The 23,482-nt window shown below is 40.2% G+C and overlaps 1 protein-coding gene across 2 annotated transcripts in view; it reads right to left on the bottom strand.

Annotated features, from left to right (window-relative positions):
* Nucleotides 1-21,330, bottom strand: part of NRDE2 (NRDE-2, necessary for RNA interference, domain containing) — a 45,060-nt gene extending 23,730 nt beyond the window's left edge. The window contains exons 1-5 of one of the 2 annotated variants that reach the window (XM_087448061.1): nucleotides 21,215-21,295; nucleotides 10,977-11,081; nucleotides 9,701-9,904; nucleotides 8,514-8,747; nucleotides 5,228-5,377 (exon numbers count right to left, since the gene is read on the bottom strand). In XM_087448061.1, coding sequence (XP_087304187.1) covers nucleotides 5,228-5,377; nucleotides 8,514-8,747; nucleotides 9,701-9,711 — 395 coding nt within the window. In that variant the 5' untranslated portion in view covers nucleotides 9,712-9,904; nucleotides 10,977-11,081; nucleotides 21,215-21,295. Of the gene's footprint in view, nucleotides 1-5,227; nucleotides 5,378-8,513; nucleotides 8,748-9,700; nucleotides 9,905-10,976; nucleotides 11,082-21,214 lie in introns of both variants that reach the window. The other variant, XM_004434197.2, reaches the window with a different exon arrangement.
* Between the last annotated feature and the right edge of the window lie 2,152 nt (nucleotides 21,331-23,482).

Genomic DNA, 23,482 nt, shown 5'->3' with positions numbered 1-23,482 from the left:
TACTGACAAATGCCACAACGTGGATGAATCTCAAAAACATTTCACTGAGTGAAAGAAATCAGACCCAAAAGAGTACACACTATATGATTCCATGTATATGAAATTCTAGAATAGACAAAACTAGTTGTTGGTAGAAAAAAATTAGGATAAATTGCCTCGGGAGAGGTGGGGTGTGGACTGACTGGAAATGAGCATGACGAAAGTTTCTGGGGTCACAGCAACATTCTATATTTTCAAAGAGGTCTGTATGCATTTGTCAAAACTCAGCAAATGAAGATTTGTGTATTACACTGTATATAAATTTCAAATCAAAATAAAAAACTAAAACCTTGAACTCTACTTAATGATATGTACGCTGAAGTAATTAGGGGGTAGTATATTGATGCTGGGAATTTACTTTGAAATGCCTCAAAAAAATAAGATGAGTCGATGGATGCATCAATGAATAGATACGTGATAAGGCAAATTGAGTAAAATGTTACTGATGGAATGTAGGGGATGGGTATATGAGTTCCCTGTGAAATTCTTTCAACTTAGGCTATATATTTTTTTAATTTTCATACAAAACTCTGTGGGGAGAAAAAGGCGGGGGAGAGCTGCCGCCATCTTCTGTCAACTCCCAGAAAGCTCTGCCTCCACCTCCCCCTGGTGCAGCCCCAGCACCTCCCTTGCTTCCCCACTGTCAGCAGGTTCCTGAGCAGCTCTCTGCCTTCTGTGCCTCCCTCACTGCTCATGGGCGTGAATCTCACTCTGCGGGAAGAGTCTCTCACACCCACAGACAAGATCTCCCGCAAAGCCTTTCTCTTTGTCCTCTCTCTCAACTGCTCCTAGATTCCCTCAGGATAATCTCGCTCCATTCATGAGTGAAAAAGAACTTCAACCAAGGGGTGATGAGACAAAATAGTGCTAAAAGAGCTCTAAATAAGCCTATCATTCCCTGAGGAAAAATAAATGAAAAAAGTTTTGTTCTCCTTAATTACTACCATTTTAATAGTACTGTTTCCTCACTATTTTCACTAAAAGTGAACAGTATTTTAGATATTCGTATAATCTCTTTTTTAAAAAGGTTTACTGAGTTTTCCGACTTTAAAACTGCATTTTGTAAAATTGACTTTAATAGCGACATTTTGTAGCAAATTGGATGAAAATGATAAAGGAAAAAAAAGCATCGTGCTGGTCTATATTAAGTATCTACTTTCAGGTATGTGTGTCTGTATACATTTACATGTATACACGCACATCCTTTTTAAAAATAGCTGATATACAGCTTCCGGCTTTCCTTCCTACTTTTTTTTTTTTTGGTGAGGAAGATTAGCCCTGAGCTAACAACTAATGCCAATCCTCCTCTTTTTGCTGAGGAAGATTGGTCTTGGGCTAACATCTGTGCCCACCTTCCTCTCCTTTATATGGCACGCTGCCACAGCATGGCTTGACAAGTGGTGAGTCGGTGCGTGCCCGGGATCCGAACCTGTGAACCCCAGGGGCGCCAAAGCAGAGCATGCATACTTAACTGCTATGCCACCAGGCCAGCCCCCCTTTCTACTTTTAAGCATTTCCTCATACCATTAGTTTTAGAAAATATAATTTTTATTGGCTTCAAATTGATCTATTAGTGGATGTGCCATAACTTTTTTTTTTTTTTTTTTTTTTGCTGGGCAAGATTCACCCTGAGCTAACATCTGCTGCCAATCCTCCTCTCTCTTTTTTTTTCCCCCTCCCCAAAGCCCCAGTACATAGTTGTATATTCTAGTTATCAGTCCTTCTAGCTCTTCTATGTGAGCCACCACCACAGCATGGCTACTGACAGATGAGTGGTGTGGTTCTGCACCTGGGAACCAAACCCAGCCACCAAAGCGGAGCACACCAAACTTTAACCACTAGGCCATCAGGGCTGGCTCTGTGCCATAATTTATTTAACCATTTCCCTACTGTTGGACATTTAGGTTGTATCCAATTTATCATAGAATCTTAATAATTGGGCAGGACCTAAGATGTAATTTAATGCAATATTCCCCCAAATTAAGATACTTTTCCTATAATATCTGTATCAAATAATCAGCTGGTCTTCACTTGAATCATTCCAGAGATAGGGAACCCCACTTTGTTTGGAGGTTCAGTAAATGATATCATATGTACATTTAATTTAAATGAACTCAAATATAGGCACTTGGCCACCAAAAAAAAAAAAAAGAGGGAGGGGGTATGGGAAAAGAATATATTTAAATCAAGCACACAAGTCTGCCCTGCATCTACTCAGTGGGTCTGAGCCCAAGTGAGCTGAGCTACACAAAATAAATTTGCCTTTCCTTCAGTGAATTCAATTCACACATGCCTCTCTCAGTGCCAGACTGCCTGGGGTGGAATTCCAACCCTACCATTTACCAGCAGGGTGACCTTGACCAAGTTATTAAAAACAAACAAACAAACAAACTTGTCTGTGCCTCAGTTTCTTTATCTGTAAAATGAGGATAATAACAGTACCTATGTCATAGCATTGCTGGGGTGATCAAAAAAAAGTTTATATATATAAAGACCTTAGAAGAGTCCTTATAAAAGTTTATACATGTAAGTCCTTAGCCATATAGTAAAGGCTGGATAAGTTTAAATTATTATTATTATTTTATAAAACTTGGCTCCTAAACATAAGCCAACTCCTTCATCTGTTACATAGCCAAAGAAACAACAATCTGTTTCAAAAATGGAGAAAAAACTGACTGAACTGAACTTCACTGACAGACAGTATGTAAGTCCTAAGGAATATTCCAAAGGTAATTCTGACTCTGTTATAAATTAACTTAAGAACCCAACCCCTGTTTACCACAATACCCCAACACACACCACATCATTGCTGGGATGCTCACACTATTAGAAGATCTGTTTTTATACTGAGCCAAATCCGACTTCTGGAAACTTCCACTCATTGGTCCTGGTTCTGCCTTCTCAAGTTACAGAGAACACTGTCAATCCACCTTCCAAAAGATAGTCCAACAGAGCTTACAGGACAATGACCAATCCCTGCTATAAGCCAAATATCCCTAAGCCCTCATCTAGTCCTCACAGGATGGCCAAGTCGTCCACTCACCTTCCTCTCAATGCTCTTGGTTTTGTCAGTGTCCCTCTTAATGTGTGAAAATTCAGCACCTGACACAATACTCCCACTGTCCTCTGACCACCTCAGGGTGCCACGGGATCAATACTTCTCTAGGCCTGGACACTAACAGTTGTATAGCTATTAATCCAGAAAAGACTTACCTCACTTATGCTTTAGTAAATTACAAGGAAATCACGTCAGTGCCCTAAGCCCTTTACAGTAGTATCTTTGCAGCTCAGATTAATAAAGTTGTCTCTAATTACTTTCTTCCCAAGATCTGGGCCATTCATTAGCAGAGGCTCAAGAGCCACTCTTTGTTAATATTTTTTCCTTTTCTCATCTATTACTAAACAACCCTTTATATTTGCACACCAATGTCTAATTCCATACCAAATATTTCTGATATTTGAGTGTAAGGCACAACAGGAGTTACAATTGCCAATTTACAAATGAAGAAATGGAGGCTCACACAGATAAAGTGACTTGCCCGGGATTACATCACTAGTAAACAGCAGAGTCAGAATGAGAACCCATCCTGTTTCCCAATCTAGAAAATGTTCTACCACACAACCTGTCTCCTCCTTGTTAGTGGGCAGTGAAAGAACATTTGAAGTCAGAGAAACACAGGTTCAAATCCCCACTCTGCTGCTTCCTGGCGGCATGCCCTTGAGAAGTTACTCAACCTCTCTGAGATTCCTGTCCCTCACGCGTAACATGAGTGCTCTCCTCCTCACGGAGCAGCCGTGAGGATCAGACAGGCTGATGCAGGTGAGAGAGCGAGCAGGGGAGCCTGTCACATACTTTAGGCCCAGCCAACGCTGGTATCTACCACACCTGTGGCACTACACCGTGGCGGCACGGACAACCAAACAAGGCTTTAGGGGGTATTAAGATAATTCGAAAATATATGAATACATTTTAAATATGATAGTCATTTACTCTCAGCCATTAGGTTTTCAGAGACAGTATGTAGATATAAATATGCATTGAAAAATAACTGCTATAAACTCATCACAAAGGAAACTTTAGTTGGAATTGCTTATGTGGTGAGGTATAATGTCCTGATAAGTGAAAACATGATTAAAATTTGGAGATGCAGCAAAGAAATAGAAACTGAAATTTATTTTAAAAAGTAATTAGCCTATAAAGAACAATAACGATCTTCAAGGTCTCCTCTTGGCCTTACGTTCCATGATTCTCTACCTTCAATTTCCATGGCCTGTAAGCTGTTTGGGAATGGAGATTGTATATTTTGTTCCTGATGTTCCCAACAGTGTCTTACACAGTACTAAGTGCCTTGAGGGTTTAGTAAGTATTCAAATATTTCTGATTCACAGATTAGAGGAGAAAAGTTTAAACTCATTACTGAGGGGCCAACCCAGTGGTGTAGTGGTTAAGTTTGCGCACTCCACTTCGGCGGCCCAGGGTTCACGGGTTCAGATCCCAGGCGTGGACCTACACACCACTCATCGAGCCATGCTGTGGTGGCATCCCACATACAAAACAGAGGAAGACTGGCACAGATGTTAGCTCAGAGACAATCTTCCTCAAGCAAAAAGAGGAAGATTGGCAGCAGATGTTAGCACAGGGCCAATCCTGCACTCCCCCCAAAAAAGATATTTAAACTCATTACTGAAGTAAATACCATCACCTATTTTTATGATTATCTGGTGATGTATACTGGAAACATTTTGGAAAAAAGTCACTACCGTTTAACATTATTTTTTAAATGGCATACACAGGAGGGAGTGGATAAATAAAAGGCTTTCACAACTTTTTTATATGGCATGTAGATTAGACTAAATGATTCCCAGATACTTTGTCACAACTAATTATTTCAAGGTATTTTCAGCTTCATTCATTCAACAAATATTTACTGAACACCTACTATGCCAGGCACTGCGCCAAGCACCTGGATAATAAGATTAATCTGACCTGGATCCTGATCTCAAGGCTTAAGCTTTCCTTTTAGAATGTGAGATAAGACACATTCCTCAATAACTTAACAATGGATAAAACCCCACGGAATCTGAAAGAAGCAGCAGCGGCAAACACACAGAGACGGTGCGAGAGAGTTCAGAGGAGAAAGAAGTTACTCCCACCAGTGAAATCTGGGAGAGACACCACGATGGATACCTTGCTATATCTCCTCGGTAGAGAGACTTATACTCCCAGTTTGCAGGATCCGGTTTCTTATCTGTTCTGAAGGTTTCTCCTGTCAGAGCCTGAATGTCCTCAAGCCAAACAAAGCGACGTCCAGCATCAGCAGCGGCATTGTTTTCCTGACTGCGGGACAAAAGAAGGTGAAGAAGAAGGAGAGGCACTTACAAATCTTCCAGTTAAGATTTCACATTTTCAGAAATACAAAAATTAAACATTTCCAACTCCACACAGCGTCAAGCGCACCTAAGCACATAAAATGTGTACACGCCATAGAGATGGGAACGGGACTCCTGCTCTGGAAAAGGAGTTTTAAAAAATAAAGCAAAAACTGTCAACACTAAATGGCACTTTACCAAGAAAAGAAGTCATCTTATCTCAAAAATTAACCTGACGGATATAGGTGTTCTTTTTAAATATTTCATTTAAATGATTGTCACTTGAATTGCAAATATATTTATAAACAAGCTTTCTTCTTAAAAAAAAAACAGGAATTCTTTTCAGAGGCACTTGGGAGTGCAAGGCAGAGGGAACTATCATACCTTCAAGGGTGACAGCCACTGACATTCAAGTGGGCTGCAGTTACTTCACCTAACTTATCTGAAAGTGCTCAGATAATTTATTCCAACTCAAAACTTAAAAAGAAAAAAAAAACCCACAGTTCTGAATGATTCAGTCTCAGACGTTACTTAGGCTTGGTCTAAATCTCGTTTTTATAGACTGTGTCCAGTGTTTTGCCTGTTCATACAGATCTCCTACATAAAGGGCAGTGAGTCCACTGTAAGACAAGACCCTACTTATCCCTTTGAATCAATCTGGGAGCTGGCAGACCTTCAGCTCAGATATAAATGGAACCACTTCCCCAGGAGTCAAGTGAGAGGGAGAGACAGCTTTGCTGGCATCTAACATCTTTCTTCCTCTAAAGAAAATCAGTTCATAGTGCTGCTGACACAAGAAGCTGCCAAAGTCGTCAAAACAGCCATTAACTGCTGTTCCATCTTTGCTTTTTGGCTCTGCCCAGACAGAAATAAAGATTCTGGAGGCTTCTAAATCATTCTTGGCTGCGAATTCAAGAGAATGGTATTTCAGGGACGCAAAGTAGCTACTCAATATTTATTGAATGACATGTCTCAGGTTAAAATACACTGTCATTTTATCACATTCCCCTTCAGAACAACTATGGAGGGTTTTCTGTTGACAAAAACCGTCAAGGGCAGCAAAAGGAGAGAAAGAGATTGATACATTCCAGAAAGAAATGGAAAACCAACTGGGAGGAAAAAAAAAGAAGGGCCAGCTGCAGACGACTCCTGGGGAGCAAACATGCCCTTCTCCCTCCCCTATTGGGTACTGAATCCAGAGGCAGGATGTGCTCTGGGCGGTGTGCGAGGAATGATCTGCTTTCAGCTGAAGGTAAAGAAGCGCGCATGCTAGGAAACAAAGGTCAATTAGAAGCTGTAGCCTCTGGGGAAGTCGTCCCTCGATCACCCTGAAAGAGAGTCCCACGTGGCGTACTACCCTCCATGAACCCACTTTCCTGACATCACGGAAAGACTCGCACTACTCACTAATATCTTAGTCCTTGTCTATATGGAAACAAACAATTCTTCCAGGTCACCTTCCCAGAAAGAGACTACAGAAGTAAATAGTAAGAAAGTAAAAGAGAAAGACAAGAACAATCTATTTTGATCTTAATGGGGATATTCTGCAAAATATTAACAAACTTAAAAATGCGGTCTGGATCATAAAACTATCAAGAGGCTGCAAAGATCACCTCTGACGTGGTTAAGCACAGGCTGAAAATAACTATCTTTCAAGTTCTAATGGTAGTTCCTATGTGGGTTCAGGAAATTCTTTCAAGCCCGTTTTCCTCAGTTATAAAAAAGGACAAGTAGCTAAAGGTGAGTTTTCAGAAGATACAACAGTTAATGTATTTTGCTTTGAAGACATACTAAAAAGCAAGAATATCAGTAATATATTCATTCACATAACAAAAATGTATTGAGTGCAAGCAAGGCGAGCGTGGTTCCAGTTCTCATCAACTCAAATTCAGAACCTTTGTGTTTGACTCTCTGTTTTTCCCTCCTAGAGCAAGCATAGGTTACAAGTACAGCACCTGAGACACACAGAGGGTTAAATAAATCTGGATCCTCTGAGCCACAGAGGCCTGCAGTTCTGTAACTGTGATCTGATGACAGAAGGATCCCGGAAGGCTGTGTTGTTTGCCTCTCTGATGGAAACTCTAGGAGCCAGATTCCAGACTTGCTCCAAGGCAGAGCTCTCACTGACATCAATGGAACATCTAAGCACACAACAAAGCAACTAATCCCTGAAGAGTGACGAAAATCTTAACAGCACTAAGTTTTTTTAAGTACGCCTTGAACAGGCACTTAAATTTTCTCTCTTCCAGAGCATATGAACAAAGAAAAGAAAAAAGTTAAATGAGAAGTAATTTCGGTAGTTTGACCACACACCAACTGTGCCATCTACGGGCAAAGTGCCCCCCTATGTAGGAGGATCTTAGACTAAGCAGAGAGGAAAAGTCATCATTGAGTACCTACGCTGTGATCGTTCTGTAGGATGACTTGAGCAATATGCTCAACGTAGACCGCAGAGCGAAATGTGGAGAGAAAGCAAGCCCCCAAGGAAAGGAAATACTGCGGTCATGAGCTATTCTATGCCTTCAACACAGTGATTCTAAACAAATGGGAAATAAGAAGGAGAAAAGCAATGATTATGCTAAGTGCTATTAACTTTAACCAAGGAGAGGGTGTGTGTGCGTGTGCACTCGTGTGCACACAGACACAAAGGGGTTGATGGGAGTGACTGCAAGGAAGATATACCAAGGAAGAGAAGACAGTCTTCTTACTCTTTTTAAGTGTGGAGGCCAAGAGCTCCTCACAGATGGAACCCTTAACTACGTAGTGAACTGGCCCACATACCCACTGTGGGGCACATTTGCCATCTTTCAAAAGTCCCAAAGACTTTTAGTCTGAATCAGATTTTGACACAATCATTATTGTGTCTAATTAACATTTCTCAAATAAAATCACGGCCCTAATTTTTTTTAAGAAAGTTTTCTTTTTTTTTTATGTTGACCTAATGGTAAAGCTCTATTTTTCCCCCCAGCTTTACTGAGATATTTATTGACTCCACTTTGATTTAGTGGCTAAATAATCATTCAAATGCCTAACTTGTGGCAGTAATCAAGGGAGAAAAACTCAAGACTTAAAATATCATAGGTATTTGAGAATAAAAAACCTACTTTGGTTTCTCTGTTTCCTTTTTATTGTCTCTAATGCTTCTGGAAGATTTGTCCTTTTCAGAATCAGTATCTAGCTCAGATTCACTGTTACTCGATTGCCCACGTTTTCTCTTGGTTTTCCTGTGGTGCTCATGCTTCCTTTTCTTCTTTTTCTCTTTTTTCTTTTTCCTGCTTGTTTGTTTGAGCTTTTTGTCAGTGTCACTTTCATCTGAAGACTCTGACTTCAGAGGACTTCTGCTTGGGAAAATCAACATTAGAATTATTTTCAAAAGAGAATTCGAGAAAAGAATACATAAATAATTAAGGAAATAAACAAATCTGTAAAAGGGAATCCTATAAATGCCCACATGGACTTACTACTTGCCCAAACATTATCAGTACCTTCCTGGATTACAACTCACCTTAAAGACTTAAGAGTTGGACCTAAAATAACACCAGGTGAAGAAATTCTAATTTTAATAGCTTCTAAACCTATACTTTCATAGTTATACATTTTTAAATGAAAGTAATCTACCAGTCGTTTTAAAATATAGTATTTTTTAAAGCAACCTTATAAAAGGTTTATTTTCAGTCTTAATGTATTATGCCAGCATGACCTGAATGCCAAAAAAAAAGTTTAATTCTGGTCCTTGTTTTTAAAGGTTATAATGAGCTCTTTCTCATTACTGGCATATCTATAAACAAATCCCTTTCATGCATCAACTATTCTCAATTTATAAAGGCTTCTTAGGCTTTTAGAGTACATGGCTTCCCAGGGTTCATCATATTAATGAGACCATCTAGTCTGTATTTGCGAGAGAGCTCATTTCTCAATTCAATGATCTACAACAAAATTCTCTCAAAGCTGGGGAGAGATGTGTGCCATCTTGCTTTCCCCAAAGTTTTCATGTGATTTTATCCTATGCTATATTATACAAGCTCCTTCTACTTTTACAAAAGTGTTGAAAATGTAACTAAAGAAATATCTGAATTACAATATTCTAAAGGTTACTAATGAGGTTAGTAAGTTACTTAAGAATCACAATGATGCCATTTCCCTCCTGGCCTAATTATTGGCAGTAACTGTGTCACGTTCTTGCCACTACAATGCCAAGGGGAAAAAAAAGGAATAATCTATAAGAGTGAGGTAAGGGAAAAAGATCAAAGATCATCTCATTACTTTAAGCAAAAGGAGGAGTTTTACTTACTCTTTTATCATAGAGTTTTCTAAGGAGCATCATTCCAGCTAAGCCATAGACGGTACACTGACAAAGACTAAAAATCCATCTATCAAAAAAACTACCTTGTCAGTGGTGACCCTTCAGAAGCAAGGGCTGTGGCCTCTTCAGTTTGTTGGCTCAGAGATGGTATGGTTCCAACACAAAAGCTTGGGTTGCTCAGCCAGTCTAATTCTGCACATGCAAAGGGGGAAAAAAGATCAATGAAATGAGCTCAATGTGACTTCTACAGCAGGAAATCCATCCTATCAGCTGACATCCTAATTCACAGCCAATGTCAGCCAGACATTCTCAACAGTCCACAGAAGCCAAAGGGAATCCATGAAATTATTACAAAGGGCATGAGACTTTAAACACACTCTAAAATATTTAAGACCAAAATCCTCTTGTGATATCAGGCTGCGGCTTAAGCAAAAGCCACGTAACAAGTGTGGCCTAAGGGGCAACAAGGCTTTCTGATTCCACCCACACTCTAAAGAGCACGAACACTTCCAAAGCATTAGGTTTTAATGACCTCAACTTTGATTTAGACAATTCCAAAAGGTTAAAAAATCAAATCACACATAAAAGTCCACCATGCTTAATATTATTACAGAAGATTAAGATACTTTTCTTTAAAAAAATATTCCAATGTTCTATCTTAGTATAGTAACTTAACATAAACCTTTTCCTATAACAGTGCTACTCTTTGAAAATAAAAACACAAGGTGTCAACTTTTCGAATTAATGCTAAAATTACATAAGATGTTACCAATGATTATCTCTGGGTGGTGAGATTAAATGCCCAAAATTTTTCTTCTGCGTATTATTAATTTCTAACTCTTATACAATGAACTATTTCTGAATTACTTATTTCCTAACTTCCAGGAGTCTTAGCTGTGAGGAAAGAAAAAAAACAGGGGATGGTGGTAGCAAGGGGGCACAAGGAGGGGTCTGCATTCTGTCCTGTTTTGTTTTAAGATGGGAGGCCAGAGCATATTCATATGCTGAGGAGAAAGAACCCAGGAAATAGTTGAAGTCAGAAAAGAGAAGGGTAATTGCACTTTTTAACAGCTGTACTGGGACACACAGACATGTCTCGGGAGATGCTGCAGGGTCGGTTCCAGACCACGGCCAGAAAGGGAATACTGCAACAAAGCAAGTCTCATGAATGTTTTGGTTTCCCAGTGCATATAAAAGTTATGTTTACACTATATTGTAGTCTATTAAGTGTGCAAAAGCATTATGTCTAAAAAAAAATACATACCTTAATTTAAACAATATTTTATTGCTAAAAAATGCTCATCATCACCTGAGCCTTCAGCAAGTCTTAATCTTTTGCTGGTGGAGGGTCTTGTAAAAAACACAATATCTGCAAAGCACAATAAAATGAGGTACACCTGTAACTGATATACCATAAGGTTCACCCATTTAAAGTGTACTATTCGATGGTTTTTAGTATATTTAGAATTGTGCAACTATCACCATAAAATAAATTCAGAACCTTTTCATCATCCCCAAAAGAAACCTCATACCTATCTGCAGACACTCTCCATCTCCCTGCTCCTGCTCTCCCACGCCCACTCCCAGCCCTAGGCAACCACTAATCTACTTTCTGTCTCTACAGATTTGCCTACTTTGGACATTTAATATAAGAGATGATACAATAGGCGGTCTTGTGTAACTGTCTTCTTTCACTTGGCATACTGTTTTCAAGGTTCATCCATTGTAGCATGTACCAGTACTTCATTCCTTTTACTGCTGAATAATAATCTATTTTACGGATATACCATATTTTATCCATTCTTCAGTTGATGGACACTTGGGTTGTTTGCATTTTTTGGCAATTATGAATAACGCTGCTATGAACATTCATGTACGAGTTTTTTATATGGACATACGTTTTCATTTTTCTTTGGGAGATATCTAGGAGAACTGCTGGGTCATATGGTAACTCATGTTTAGCATTTTGAGGAACTGCCAGACTCTTTTCCAAATTGGCTGCACCATTTTACACTCCCATTAACAATGTACGAGAATTCCAATTTCTCCACATCCTTGCCAACTTGTTACTATCTTTTAGATTACAGTCATCCTGGTGGGTGTGACATGTTTTCTCATGTGGTTTTGATTTCTATTTCCCTGGTGACTAATGATGTTGAGCATCTTTTGATATGTTTATTGGCCATTCATATTTGAAAAGAAATAACTATCCAAATCCTTTGCCCATTTTTAAATTGGGTTGTATTTTTATTATTGAGTTGAAAGAGTTCTTTATATATTCTGTATTCTAGTCCCTGATGGTAATTGCATCTTAGTGAAGAGGAGATATCGGAATGCACGCTCCCTGATGGCAGGGACTTTGTTTTATTCACTGCTGTATCCCCAGCACCCAGAGCAATGCCCAGCACACATCAGTAGGAATCTGATAAATATCTGTGGAGAAGAGGGGAGGGAAGAGGGAAATTCCTAAGGAGGAAAGGTACACTAAACAGCACAGGAAAAAGGGAAAGAGGGGGATTCTAATTTATGAAGTGACTACCGCAGCCCAAGCACCAAGTTAAGTACTTTACATCCTTACATTTTATAATCCTCACAACAGCCCTCCACGGGAGGTATGATGATCTCCACTGCACAGAAGAGGAAACTAAGGCTCAGAGGGATTAAGTAATTTGTAAGGTCATATCCAGTAAGTGCTAAACAATTGTTCACGCAATCTTTCTTCTACTGTCTCCTTTTTCCTTCTGAGGTTGGTTCCCTTCCCTTGGGCCTAATTCCTGGCAAGAGGTAGGTGAAGACAGCTCCTGTTGCTTCCTGAGATCACAATTATTTCCCCAATAACAGGAATCTATCATGAACAAAGGAGAAGTGGAAAAGATGGAACAAAAAGATGCAAGAATGAGATGCTCTCAAACAATTCCAGTATATTTTTACATAAATATTCTCCATAGTGATGTCAGCTTGGAGGAAATGTAAAGAAATACAGATGTCAAAATAACATAAAGGATGTGAGAAAGTCCTTCAGAAGGTGCAAGAAAGGCTTCTTAAGGATGCAATGCAGGCTTTGCCATAGGGGACCACTGTGGAAAAACAGTAGTTTATAAAGAACTAAAACCCTTGGGTTTTGAACTCAAATCATCATTGACCCTCTGCGTGATCTTCATCTCAATCAAACGATCGTTTGTCAGGGCAAAAGGGATTTTCACCTGAAAAGAAGTTGCTGCTTCTCCTACTTCCTTTTTTTTTTTTCCATAGCATATCAGCAGTGAACATGCATGGAATATCAGCAGTAATCATCACTGGATGTCAGCCTGGAGAAACTTTGGAGATCCTCTAGTCCAGAGATTTTTAAAACATTTTTTAGCCAAAGAACACACTGCTCAAACAAAATCTTTCAGAGAAGTCCAACCCGCAGAACAGAAAGAGCAGGGATGCTCTTGTTGGGGGTTCAGAGGGAGGCAGTGGGTCTGAGAAGGCTCTCTGGAGCACAGCCTGGATACCACGCCCTCACTGACAGATCAATAGTTGGAGGCCCAAAGAAGTGAAGTCATGTGGCCCGGGGCACACATTTGAGCCTGGATCTGCGACTCTCCATCCAGTTCTCTCCACCACATCACGGTGCTACCCTTCACTTCCTCAACTAAGGAGATGGTTTTCCTAAAGTCTCCTTGCAACTGGTGCATGGGGCTATTAGGGTAATTTTCATATTGTAATCTCATTATCCGCATGTCAGTCTTCCCACTATATTCTAAGCAAAGGTCAACAACTCAAATCCTTAGAGGGACCAGATTACTAACGATTACTGTGACACTATAGAAAGTGACAACAAAAATATTTTGCCAGCTAAACAAACACACCAATTGGTTTACAACTCTTACATTCAAGTTTCCAGCTCGCCTTCCCTCCTCCCACTCCTTTCTGAACTTTATCTTTGCATCTTTTATCCCTAGCACCTAATTTACTGAACAAACTGAAGGAATTTGAGATGGTCAAAAGCATGCCAATATCTGGGTATAAAAAGTACAGCTATTATAATTCTCCCATTCTTCATTATAAATGCAGATTTAATCATTAAGGAATAAAGTACTGAATACCTACTACATGCCCAGGCACAGTTCTAGGCTTTGGGGGTACAGTGGTGAACAAGACGGGCCAAGTCTCTGCTCTCATGGTGTTTATGCATAATTATAACCTCAACTGTTCACATAACACATTTGGATTGTCAATTAAATTTTAGTTACACAGAATCCTGGAGAACGTTATCTGAAATTAAAAGATGCTTTATTAATCAGATTGCAAAGTCCTTTTCTATATTTACTTACATCCTCACATAATTTACAAGCGTCCTCAACAGAAATCAAATATGTCACTAGATAATTGTGTCAATACTAAACAGGATGTAACATATTACAGAGAAGACTAGCAGGATACCACAGGCCCAGGGTTTAAGATAGAGAAGCTGACTGGCTGACAAACCTTTGTTCCTGCAGATTGGTAAATAAACCACATGCTGGAACTCGCCTGGAAATTAGCACTCTGCTATAGACATACACACATCTAAGAAAGGAAGACAGGTGGAACTATCAGGCAGAAAAACCACTTGAGAACTACTGCCTAACAAAAACTAGGCAGGTGTAGGAGATCAAGATTTGGCCACCCTGAAATATATCTCTTTACCTTGATTGTTTTCTCTGAGGGACATTTGACCTCCCCCACTAACTGCCTAAAGAATTTGACATGGTGGCTCCTTCCTGGAACAGATCTTCTATCATGACGGCTGTAAAGATAATGTAGGATAGAGGTTACAATAGGAAAGGCACTAAGCCCCTTTTATCAAAAACTCTGTCTCTCCCTGACCACATTATCTATAGATGACCCTGAAAAGCATTGTCTTCCTGTCCTCTGAAGTCCCAGACCACTACCCACCCCCAACACGTTCCTCGCCTTTAGCTGCAATACTTAAGCAAGCAGCTTAGACAGAGGGAGGAGTTGCTCATTTCTGAGTTTCTCCCATGTATACATGTTATTAAACTTGGTATTATTTTCTCCTGCTAACCTGTCTTGTTAATTATTTGGCCAGCCATAAGAACCTTAAGGAAAAGGGCAGAGGGAGAGTCTCCCTCTTCCCCCAACACAGGCATCTGGAAGAACCACAGCACGTGTAACCTTACAGAAAATAATATAATGAATCATCACTGAATAAGTTAAGCTAAAATGCTTTTTGCGATAAGTTTATTATATAACTCTATTTCTCCATCACTAGTGAAAATGCTTTAATTCAATTCCACTATGGACGGAGGGAGGAACGAATTGCCATGAATAGATTTGAATTTTAAAAACAAGTTTTGAATCACAATTGGATAAAATACCCAAGTTCTATACCTATTCCCCATTCTCCTTCAACAAAATAGCACTGATTACTAGTTGAAGTGAACTCAGAGGTGAGCACCTTCTCTCCAGGGATGATAATTCAAAAGACATTTCTAGGGCTGACTGTATACATAAATTAGCATATATATGTTAGGGAAGGAGGTTGTTCCTTTAAAAAGAATGAGCCAAGCTCTTCATTTTGATGGAAACTCCCATTTTCTGACAAAGAATCTGAGAGCACAAACATTTGTACAAAAGGCACCAGGCGAACATGGCTAAGAACTGCATTTAGGATGGTGATTACAGAGAACCTAAGCAAAGTCAGCCCTTCCACAGAGCTAACCTACCATTTGAGAGACCCAGGGATCCCAAAGGCAATGTTTAAGCAACCAAAACCCCAACATTCCAGTGTGATAGTGTGGTTTATAACACAAGCTCCGGAGACAGAAGGACTCAAGTTCAGATACCGGCTTTATCGTTTACTAGTTGTGCAACTCTGAACAAAATACTTCATCTCTCTGAGTCTCCTTTCATTCAGCATTTTTTCACTGAGAGCCAGGCATTGTTCTAGGTGCCCCAGAACACACAGCGAACAAGGCGAACCCAACACAATGCTCAGGGAGCTGACACCCTGGCAGTCACTCACATGCAATGAGACAAACGCCGAGACAGAGAAAATATGCAGGGTATAACGAGAGCACGTAACTAGGTTCCCGAATCCAAACTAGGTATGGCTCAGAGAAAGTTGCCTGGGAGAACATCTCAGTTAAGACCTAAATGATGAGGAGCTGGGCAAATACGCCCTTAGGAAACATCTAGGCAGAGGAAATGGCTTATACAGAGGCCTGAAAGTGAGACAGCATGACTCTCTGGGAAACAGCAGGAAGACGTTAGGCTGGACCAACGGGAGTGAGGGGAAGTGGGGGCAAAATGAAGCTAGAGAGGTTTAGGGGCCTTAAAAAACACGTTAGAGTTTGGGTTTACCCTAAGAGCAATGGGCAGACGCTCGAGAACCTTGAACAAGGGTGACAAAATCAAATCTAGTGTTCAATCAGCAGCGAAGAGCAGTGTTTAAGAGCACGCACTTTGAAGCTAGACTGCCTGAGCTCCAATCCTGGCTCTGTGGCTTGCTAGCCATGTGACCGCAGGCAAGGTACTCATTGGCTCTGGGCCTCCATTTCCTCCCCCTTTAAAAATGTAGATAGGGCCAGCCCAGTGGCTTAGGGGTTAAGTGCGTGCGCTCCGCTGCTGGCGGACCGGGTTCGGATCCCGGGCTCGCACCGACGCACCGCTTCTCCAGCCATGCTGAGGCCGCGTCCCACATACAGCAACTAGAAAGATGTGCAGCTATGACATACAACTATCTACTGGGGCTTTAGGGGAAAAAAATGAATAAATAAAATCTTTGGGAAAAAAAAAATGTAGATAATAGTACCAACTTTATAGGGTTGTTATGAGGATTCAGTGAGTTAATATTTGTAAAGCATTTAGTGAATGGCACATAGGGTTTTTAAATAAATAATTTCAAAATTCTGGTGCCATGTGGAATGTGGTTCAGGGAGGGAAGGTAGGACTAAAGATGGGGAGACTATTTAGGATGCTGTTGTAATAATCCAGGGATGATGGTGGCAAAAATTAGGTAGCAGCAGTGAGAACAGAGGGAAATGAATGAATTTAAAATTCGTTTGGAAGGACCGAATGGGGGAAAAGGGCAAGTCGAGGTATGTGTCTAAGTTTTGGCTTAGGGGAATGGTGGTATCATTTTCTGCTATGTGAACACAGGAAGAAGAGCAGGTTTGCACGGAAAAAGATAATGAGTTTAATTTCTTCCCCAAATATGGGTAATACACCTGCCTCAAATGTTGTTATGAGGATTAAATAATCTGATATGCCATCTTCCATCCACACATTCGACTTCCAAGCAACAATGTTTTAGAGTATACAATCCTAACAAACAATCTGATGGTGTAGGAAGAAAAGCTTGTGAATTGATCAGACCCTGGGGGCTCTCTGCTGCTTCTAACACAATGGAGGCACCATATACCTATTTGTTGAAAGAATGAATGTGGCTGAATCCAGCTCCCCCAGACTCCTTACTGAACATGATGCCTCCTTAAATCCTGGCCTAACTCTTAACAGTACCTCGGGAGGGAAGAACAGAGCCTCTCTCCCTTGCTTTGGTATTAGCTGTCTTTCCTGTCCAGGAGTTTAATTTTTTTTTTAATTAAAACTGTACCCACTACTACTAACACTATCTTACATTTTTATAACATTTTATAGTGTAAGCCAAAAAGCACAGTGTTTCTATTTACAACAGCAAAAGACCAGAAACACTTCCAAATGTCCTTAATAGGGACTGGCTGAACAAAGCATGTGACATCCACATGATGGACTTCTGTGTACCAGTCCAAAAAATGAGGAAGATCCCTATACTCTGCTGTAGGGTGGTCTCCAGGATTTAAGGTAAAATGCAAAATAGTATGCATTTAAGAAAGAGAAGGGAAATCTAGTTGCTCATATTAAGGGGGGTAAAAATGGAAGGATATTAGAAACTAATGAAAATTCTAACCTGCAGGGGAAGAAACTAACAGGTTGGAGGAATAGAGATGGAAGGTTTTATTTCTCTGAATATACCTGGTTTATAGTTTCAACTTTAGAACCATGTAAATGTTTATAAAACAAGATCAAATCAAAACCATGAAAAAAGCAATCTCTAAAAAATTGAAAACAAATATACCTAATTGTATATCAAATTGGTGACAAAACCACACATAGAATTATTTCAAGTGATTTGAAAACACAGTAATCTGACTGCACATCCATTGAGGGATATGTGCTAAGGACAAATAGAACTATAAAGATATATTGAACTATTTAGTATTAGTCATATTACTACTGTTATTTTGAACATATACATAATTGTACTAATGGCACAAGGAACCAAGATTTTCAGCATAAGAGGAAAGAACTATAAATATTAAATCAAAGAAATGGAGTCAGAATCTCACAATCTTACATTTGGACTGGAAATATCAATATGAATTCATGACATATTTTTCTCTTCCTGGTCCTGACCACTGAAAATGTCTAGAAGTAATGACAACCCAGTGCAATGGTACTCCTAACATCCAATTAGTGGTTTTAACATACCCATACCATTTTCCACTAAAAGAAACCAGGGTTCCTTGGAGAAATGGTCAATTCCAGGCTGTAACACATGTAAGCGATGAGGTCTGGGCATCTTTTAGGCCAGAAAGCAAGGAAGCGATTAAAGATAACTGGGTCATGTCAAAAAGACACGGGCACCAACTTGATTAGTCCCCCATTAGACAAAGATGTGACAATTTGAGCATTAGAAAAATAATATCTGTAACGGACTGAAATATAAATATATTAAAAATTCATGAGTTCAAAATGAAAATGAGAAAAAAAAAGAAACACCTCATTGGTCACCTTTAAAAAGTTGCTGGGACCCCAACTCATTATTCTGAAAAGTGACAAACGGAATAAATCCAGCATTCATAGTGTCTTTCCTGACTGAACTATATTTCAGGGTATCTGAATAGTGCTGAGAAAAAGTTCTTTATGGGATAACTGATGCTAATAAATATAAGAGGAATGCTAAAGTTAGAAAATAACCATATTGTAACCCCAATGAAATAATGGATCTAAGCGATAATCATAAATGGCTACAAAAATCATTAGGTGAAAGGCTGATGGGCAGCTTCATAATGGATCAATCAGGCTGTCCATGAATCCACTGATCAATCTTAACATCACTAAAAGAGGGAAAACTAGACAGTACATCCCCCTAATTTCATTCAATAGCAAAGATAGAGCACCCCCAATGGAGTATTTGGAACTAAAAAAGTTATACCTGAATCTAATTAACTCTCTAGATCTAATTACCAGTTTACAGGAAATACTGGGATAGAGAAACATGTTAAATGACACCATAAGGATTTGGTGGCAAATGTTGACAGGACAAATGACCCAGTTTCTTCAACAAATAAATCCCAAGAGAAAATGGAGGGGAGGGACAAACTATTTTATATTAAAGAGAGACCTAAGAGACATATCCACAAAATGCAATGTTGGATCTTTTTTGGATTCTGATTTGAAAAAAGCAACCATAAAAGGCCATTTTTGTGACAACCTGAGAAATCTGAACACTGACTGGAAATTAGATATTAAAGAATTATAGTTAATTTCATTATGAGTGATAACGCTGTTTTTTTTTTAAAATACAGTATTTTATAAAAGCTCTTTGACAAACATTATCCTGATGCTGGATACCCAGATGTCCCACAAACACTGGTTAAGACAAATGACAAGAGCAACACTCCCCTGTAAACCTTCCATTTCACCCTCCAAAAATAAAAGGATAAATCCTTGGGCTGTTATTCAAGTCACTACCCTCCTTCACCACCAGTCCCCACCATACTTCCCAAGTCTCCTCTATATGCCTCTGTATTTCCAGACAAACTGGGCTATATGCAGTTCTCTGCACAGGTCTCATGCTTTCCTTCCTGCATGCCTTTGAAGGCCCTGGAATGCCCTTCCACTTTCTCTACCTGTCCAATCCTACCCTCTTGAAGACCCATCCCAAAAGTTAGCTCCTTCATAAAGCCTTCTTCGAACCTCCCATCAGAAGTCATTACTCTTCGGGCCGGCCCTGTGGCTTAGCGGTTAAGTGCATGCTCTCTGATGCTGGCGGCCCGGTTTCGGATCCCGGGCGCACACCGACGCACCGCTTCTCCGGCCACGCTGAGGTCGCGTCCCACATACGGCAACTAGAAAGCTGTGCAACTATGACATACAACTATCTACTGGGGCTTTGGGGCGAAAATAAATAAATAAATCTTTAAAAAAAAAAAAAAAGAAGTCATTACTCTCGTAGTTCAAACATGACATCTCTTAACATCCTATCTTATCTCCAATCCTACTGTTAGGGGCCAGCCTGGTGGCGAAGTGGTTAAGTTTGCATGCTCTGCTTTGGTAGCCCAAGGTTCGTGGGTTCGGAACCTGGGCATGGACCTACACACCACTCACCAAGCCATGCTGTGGCAGCATCCCACATACAAAACAGAGGAAGACTGGCACAGATCTTAGCTCAGCGACAATCTTCCTTAAGCAAAAAGAGAAAGATTGGCAAAAGATGTTAGCTCAGGGCCAATCTTCCCCACCAAAAAAAAAGGATAATCCTACTGTTATTTTTTTGGTAAGTACCTATTATTTGTCTGTACGTTCAGCAAATATTTATTGAATACCTACTATATTTTGGCCTTGCTAGGGGCTAAGTATGCTCCAAGGAATAGATAAACACTGTCCCTCCTGACGACATGGAGACTCAGTCCAGTGAAGGATGACCAAAATTACACTAATTATATAAGAAATTACTCACAATTATGAGAAATGTTACCAGAAAAGAGGTGTAGCAGCTATGAGATGATACGGCAGACGTGGTAGACACAATTGGACTCTGTCACATAAGCGCATGACTTGGGATTAATTACCTTAAATTACAATTCATTATGTGCCTCAATTTTTAACAATGCAGATCTCCTGGGCATGTTTAAGGCTTAAATAAAACATGTAATGCCATCATCTGGCACACAGTAGGCCCTCAATAAATGTTAGTTCTTATTCCCCACAGCTCTGGCCATCTGGAAAGAAACTGTGTTTGATTAGGCTTTGCATCCTAATCCTGTAGCTCTAGGTCTGTCAAAAGATATGAACCCAATAAGCATTTCAGAAATAAGTAAAACAGGAAAGGAAGAAAGACGAAATAAGAACACCCAACATTTGCATCAAGAGTCTCCTGGAGATGTGGAGTACCATTATCCCCATTTTACAGGTAAAGTAACCGAGGCTCAGACAAAGGATGGGGTCCAACACTACGATCATATGGAAGTCCCAGCTCCAAAGCCTCTCCTTGGTCCGTCTGTCTTTTTCCATAACCCCACAACTACAGCCCAGAAGCACAGGAGCCCTTCCCAGAAGGCTTTGCAGCGCCGCGGAGATCTCTGGGATACAAAGGGATAAACAAATCCAAGGCAAGGACCGAGAACAGGGCCCGAGAAACCACGTCTTACGTCGCGCGGACTGCCTTCTTCATCCATTTTGTGTGCTTACCTTTCCTAGAACTCCCGCTATCGGGAGCTTCACTAACGCCCGCAAAGGCCGGGAACAGCGCCATGGTCACAGGCCGCACTGCCGCTCCCCTCCACAGAAATGGCGCCCGGGAGCGGGCGCCGGTCGGGAGGCCCTCGCGGTCGCGCTGCACTCTGGGAAGCGTGGTTTTCCTGGCGCTCGCTTGGGCGTAACCCGGGACCCGGCGGGCGGGGCGGGACCGGGCGAAGAGGGGCGGTGCAGGACCTCTTCCCAGTAATTAGTAACCGCAGGCTTCTGTAAGAACTGGCACGTGCCGACCCGGAGATGGAATTGTTCAGAGCAGAAAGTACTAGGATGTTGGGGTTCCAATTCGACTCCTGAACTCACCAGCACTTCCTAAGTGGGTTAAATTAATCAAACTCTCTAAGCTTCAGTTTCCTCTGCCAAATGTTTAGAAAATTAAATAAGCATATAGGGCAAGTGCTTAGCGTTGTGCCTGGCTCATGGAAAGCACTTAGTAAAAGTTAGCGGTTGTGTAAGTTGTGACTGCAAGTCCCACTCAAAGCCATGTGAGATATCCAAACTTCAATGAGTTTATCACATTAAATATCTTAGGAATACAAGAGAATTTAAGGTCCTGCCAAGTTCAAAGGTCTAGGTCCTGCCAAGTTCAAAGGTCTTTGCTAGTTAGAAAATATATTTACCTGCCTATTAAGTATTCTTGACAGAAAAAAAAAAAGTTGAACCTGAATCTAATCAAGCCTGCGACCAGAAATATAGGAATTAAGGAACAATTGAAAGAGTTCATACTATCTGGAAGCAATCAGCCCAATCCAGAATGTGGGAAATTATAGAAAACAACCTGGTTTCTCCAACGAATCAATGTCTTCAAGAGGGTGGGAAATTGCAATAGATTAAAAGATCTTAGAGATGTATCAACCAAGTGCAATGTATAACCTCATTATAATTATGTTTGGACAAATTGTAAAAAGACCTTTTTGAGACAGATGGAGAAATGAGGTGGACAGAGTATTAGATGACATCAAGTAATTCTTGTTAATTCTGTTAGATGTACTAAGGTACTATGGCACTGAGGTTACTTTTTAAAGTTCTTATAGGGCTGGCCCTGTGGCTTGGCGGTTAAGAGCTTGCGCTCCGCTGCTGGCAGCCGGGTTAGGATCCCTGGCGCGCACCGACGCACTGCTTCTCCGGCCATGCTAAGGCCGCATCCCACATACAGCAGCTAGAAGGATGTGCAGCTATGACATACAACTGTCTACTGGGGCTTTGGGGAAAAAAGATAAATAAATAAATAAAAATTAAAAAAAAAATAAAGTTCTTATATATTAGAGATACATACTGAAGTATTTGTGGGTGAAAAGAGAGAGATGAAAATATATTTCTTTGTCCCAGGGACTTCAAAGATCTTAGAGTTATATAGGAAATACATTAGGAACCAGAGATGCAAATCTAATCAAGGGATGGATGGACTCTTGTGAAAGCTGCAGACCTGTATGAGAATTAGGTTGAGTCCAAAATGAGCACCCTCCAAGCTTTGAAGACATCTACATGGTACTTATCAAAAAGGGGTTAGTATGAGAGTAGGGGTGGTAAAACCCCTGCATGTCTGCAACTTTCAAGTCCTACCAAAATCTCTGGCTCTAAGTTACTTCAATTTATTAGGGCAGCTTCTGCCTCCCTTAGCAAATCACCTCAAGTAACTGGGATCGTGACAGTCTTCCCCAGTGCTTTATATCTGTCCACGCCAGAAAACTAATTAATGTGGAAGGTTTAGGAGAATCAAAACCATGTAGTAATGTTTCTGTAGTAAGAAGGAATCTGGACATATTAGATATTTTCTGTACTACAAATGTGTAAGAGAATTTGGCTAAGAGACCCCCTTATAAGAACAATTTAAAGTCCGTAATCAAGTAACTGATACAGACTCCTGATTTTAGGTTGAAATCTTTCGAAGTTTAGGAAGAGTTTCAGAACATCTAAGAGAATTTAAAATTCATCATATTTGTAAGTAAAATTGATAAGCTTTATAAAAATTAATGCTTGAAGAAGATGGATATATTGCCAGAAGATAACTGAAGTACCTGAAAAGGAAAAAAAATGTATTAAATTTATATGAAATGCATAAATGCTGAGCAGAGGTCAGCAAATTTTTTCTTTTTTTTTTTTCTCTCTTTTTTTTTGGGGGGGGAGGAAGATCAGCCCAGAGCTGACATCCATGCCAATCCTCCTCTTTTTGCTGAGGAAGACTGGCCCTGGGCTAACATCCAT

Source organism: Ceratotherium simum, chromosome 24 (assembly GCF_057802395.1).
Source record: "Ceratotherium simum simum isolate JZ-2026a chromosome 24, ASM5780239v1, whole genome shotgun sequence".
Lineage (NCBI taxonomy): Eukaryota > Metazoa > Chordata > Mammalia > Perissodactyla > Rhinocerotidae > Ceratotherium > Ceratotherium simum.
Note: the sequence above shows the minus strand (reverse complement) of the source record. Positions and strands in the feature narration are given on the sequence as shown.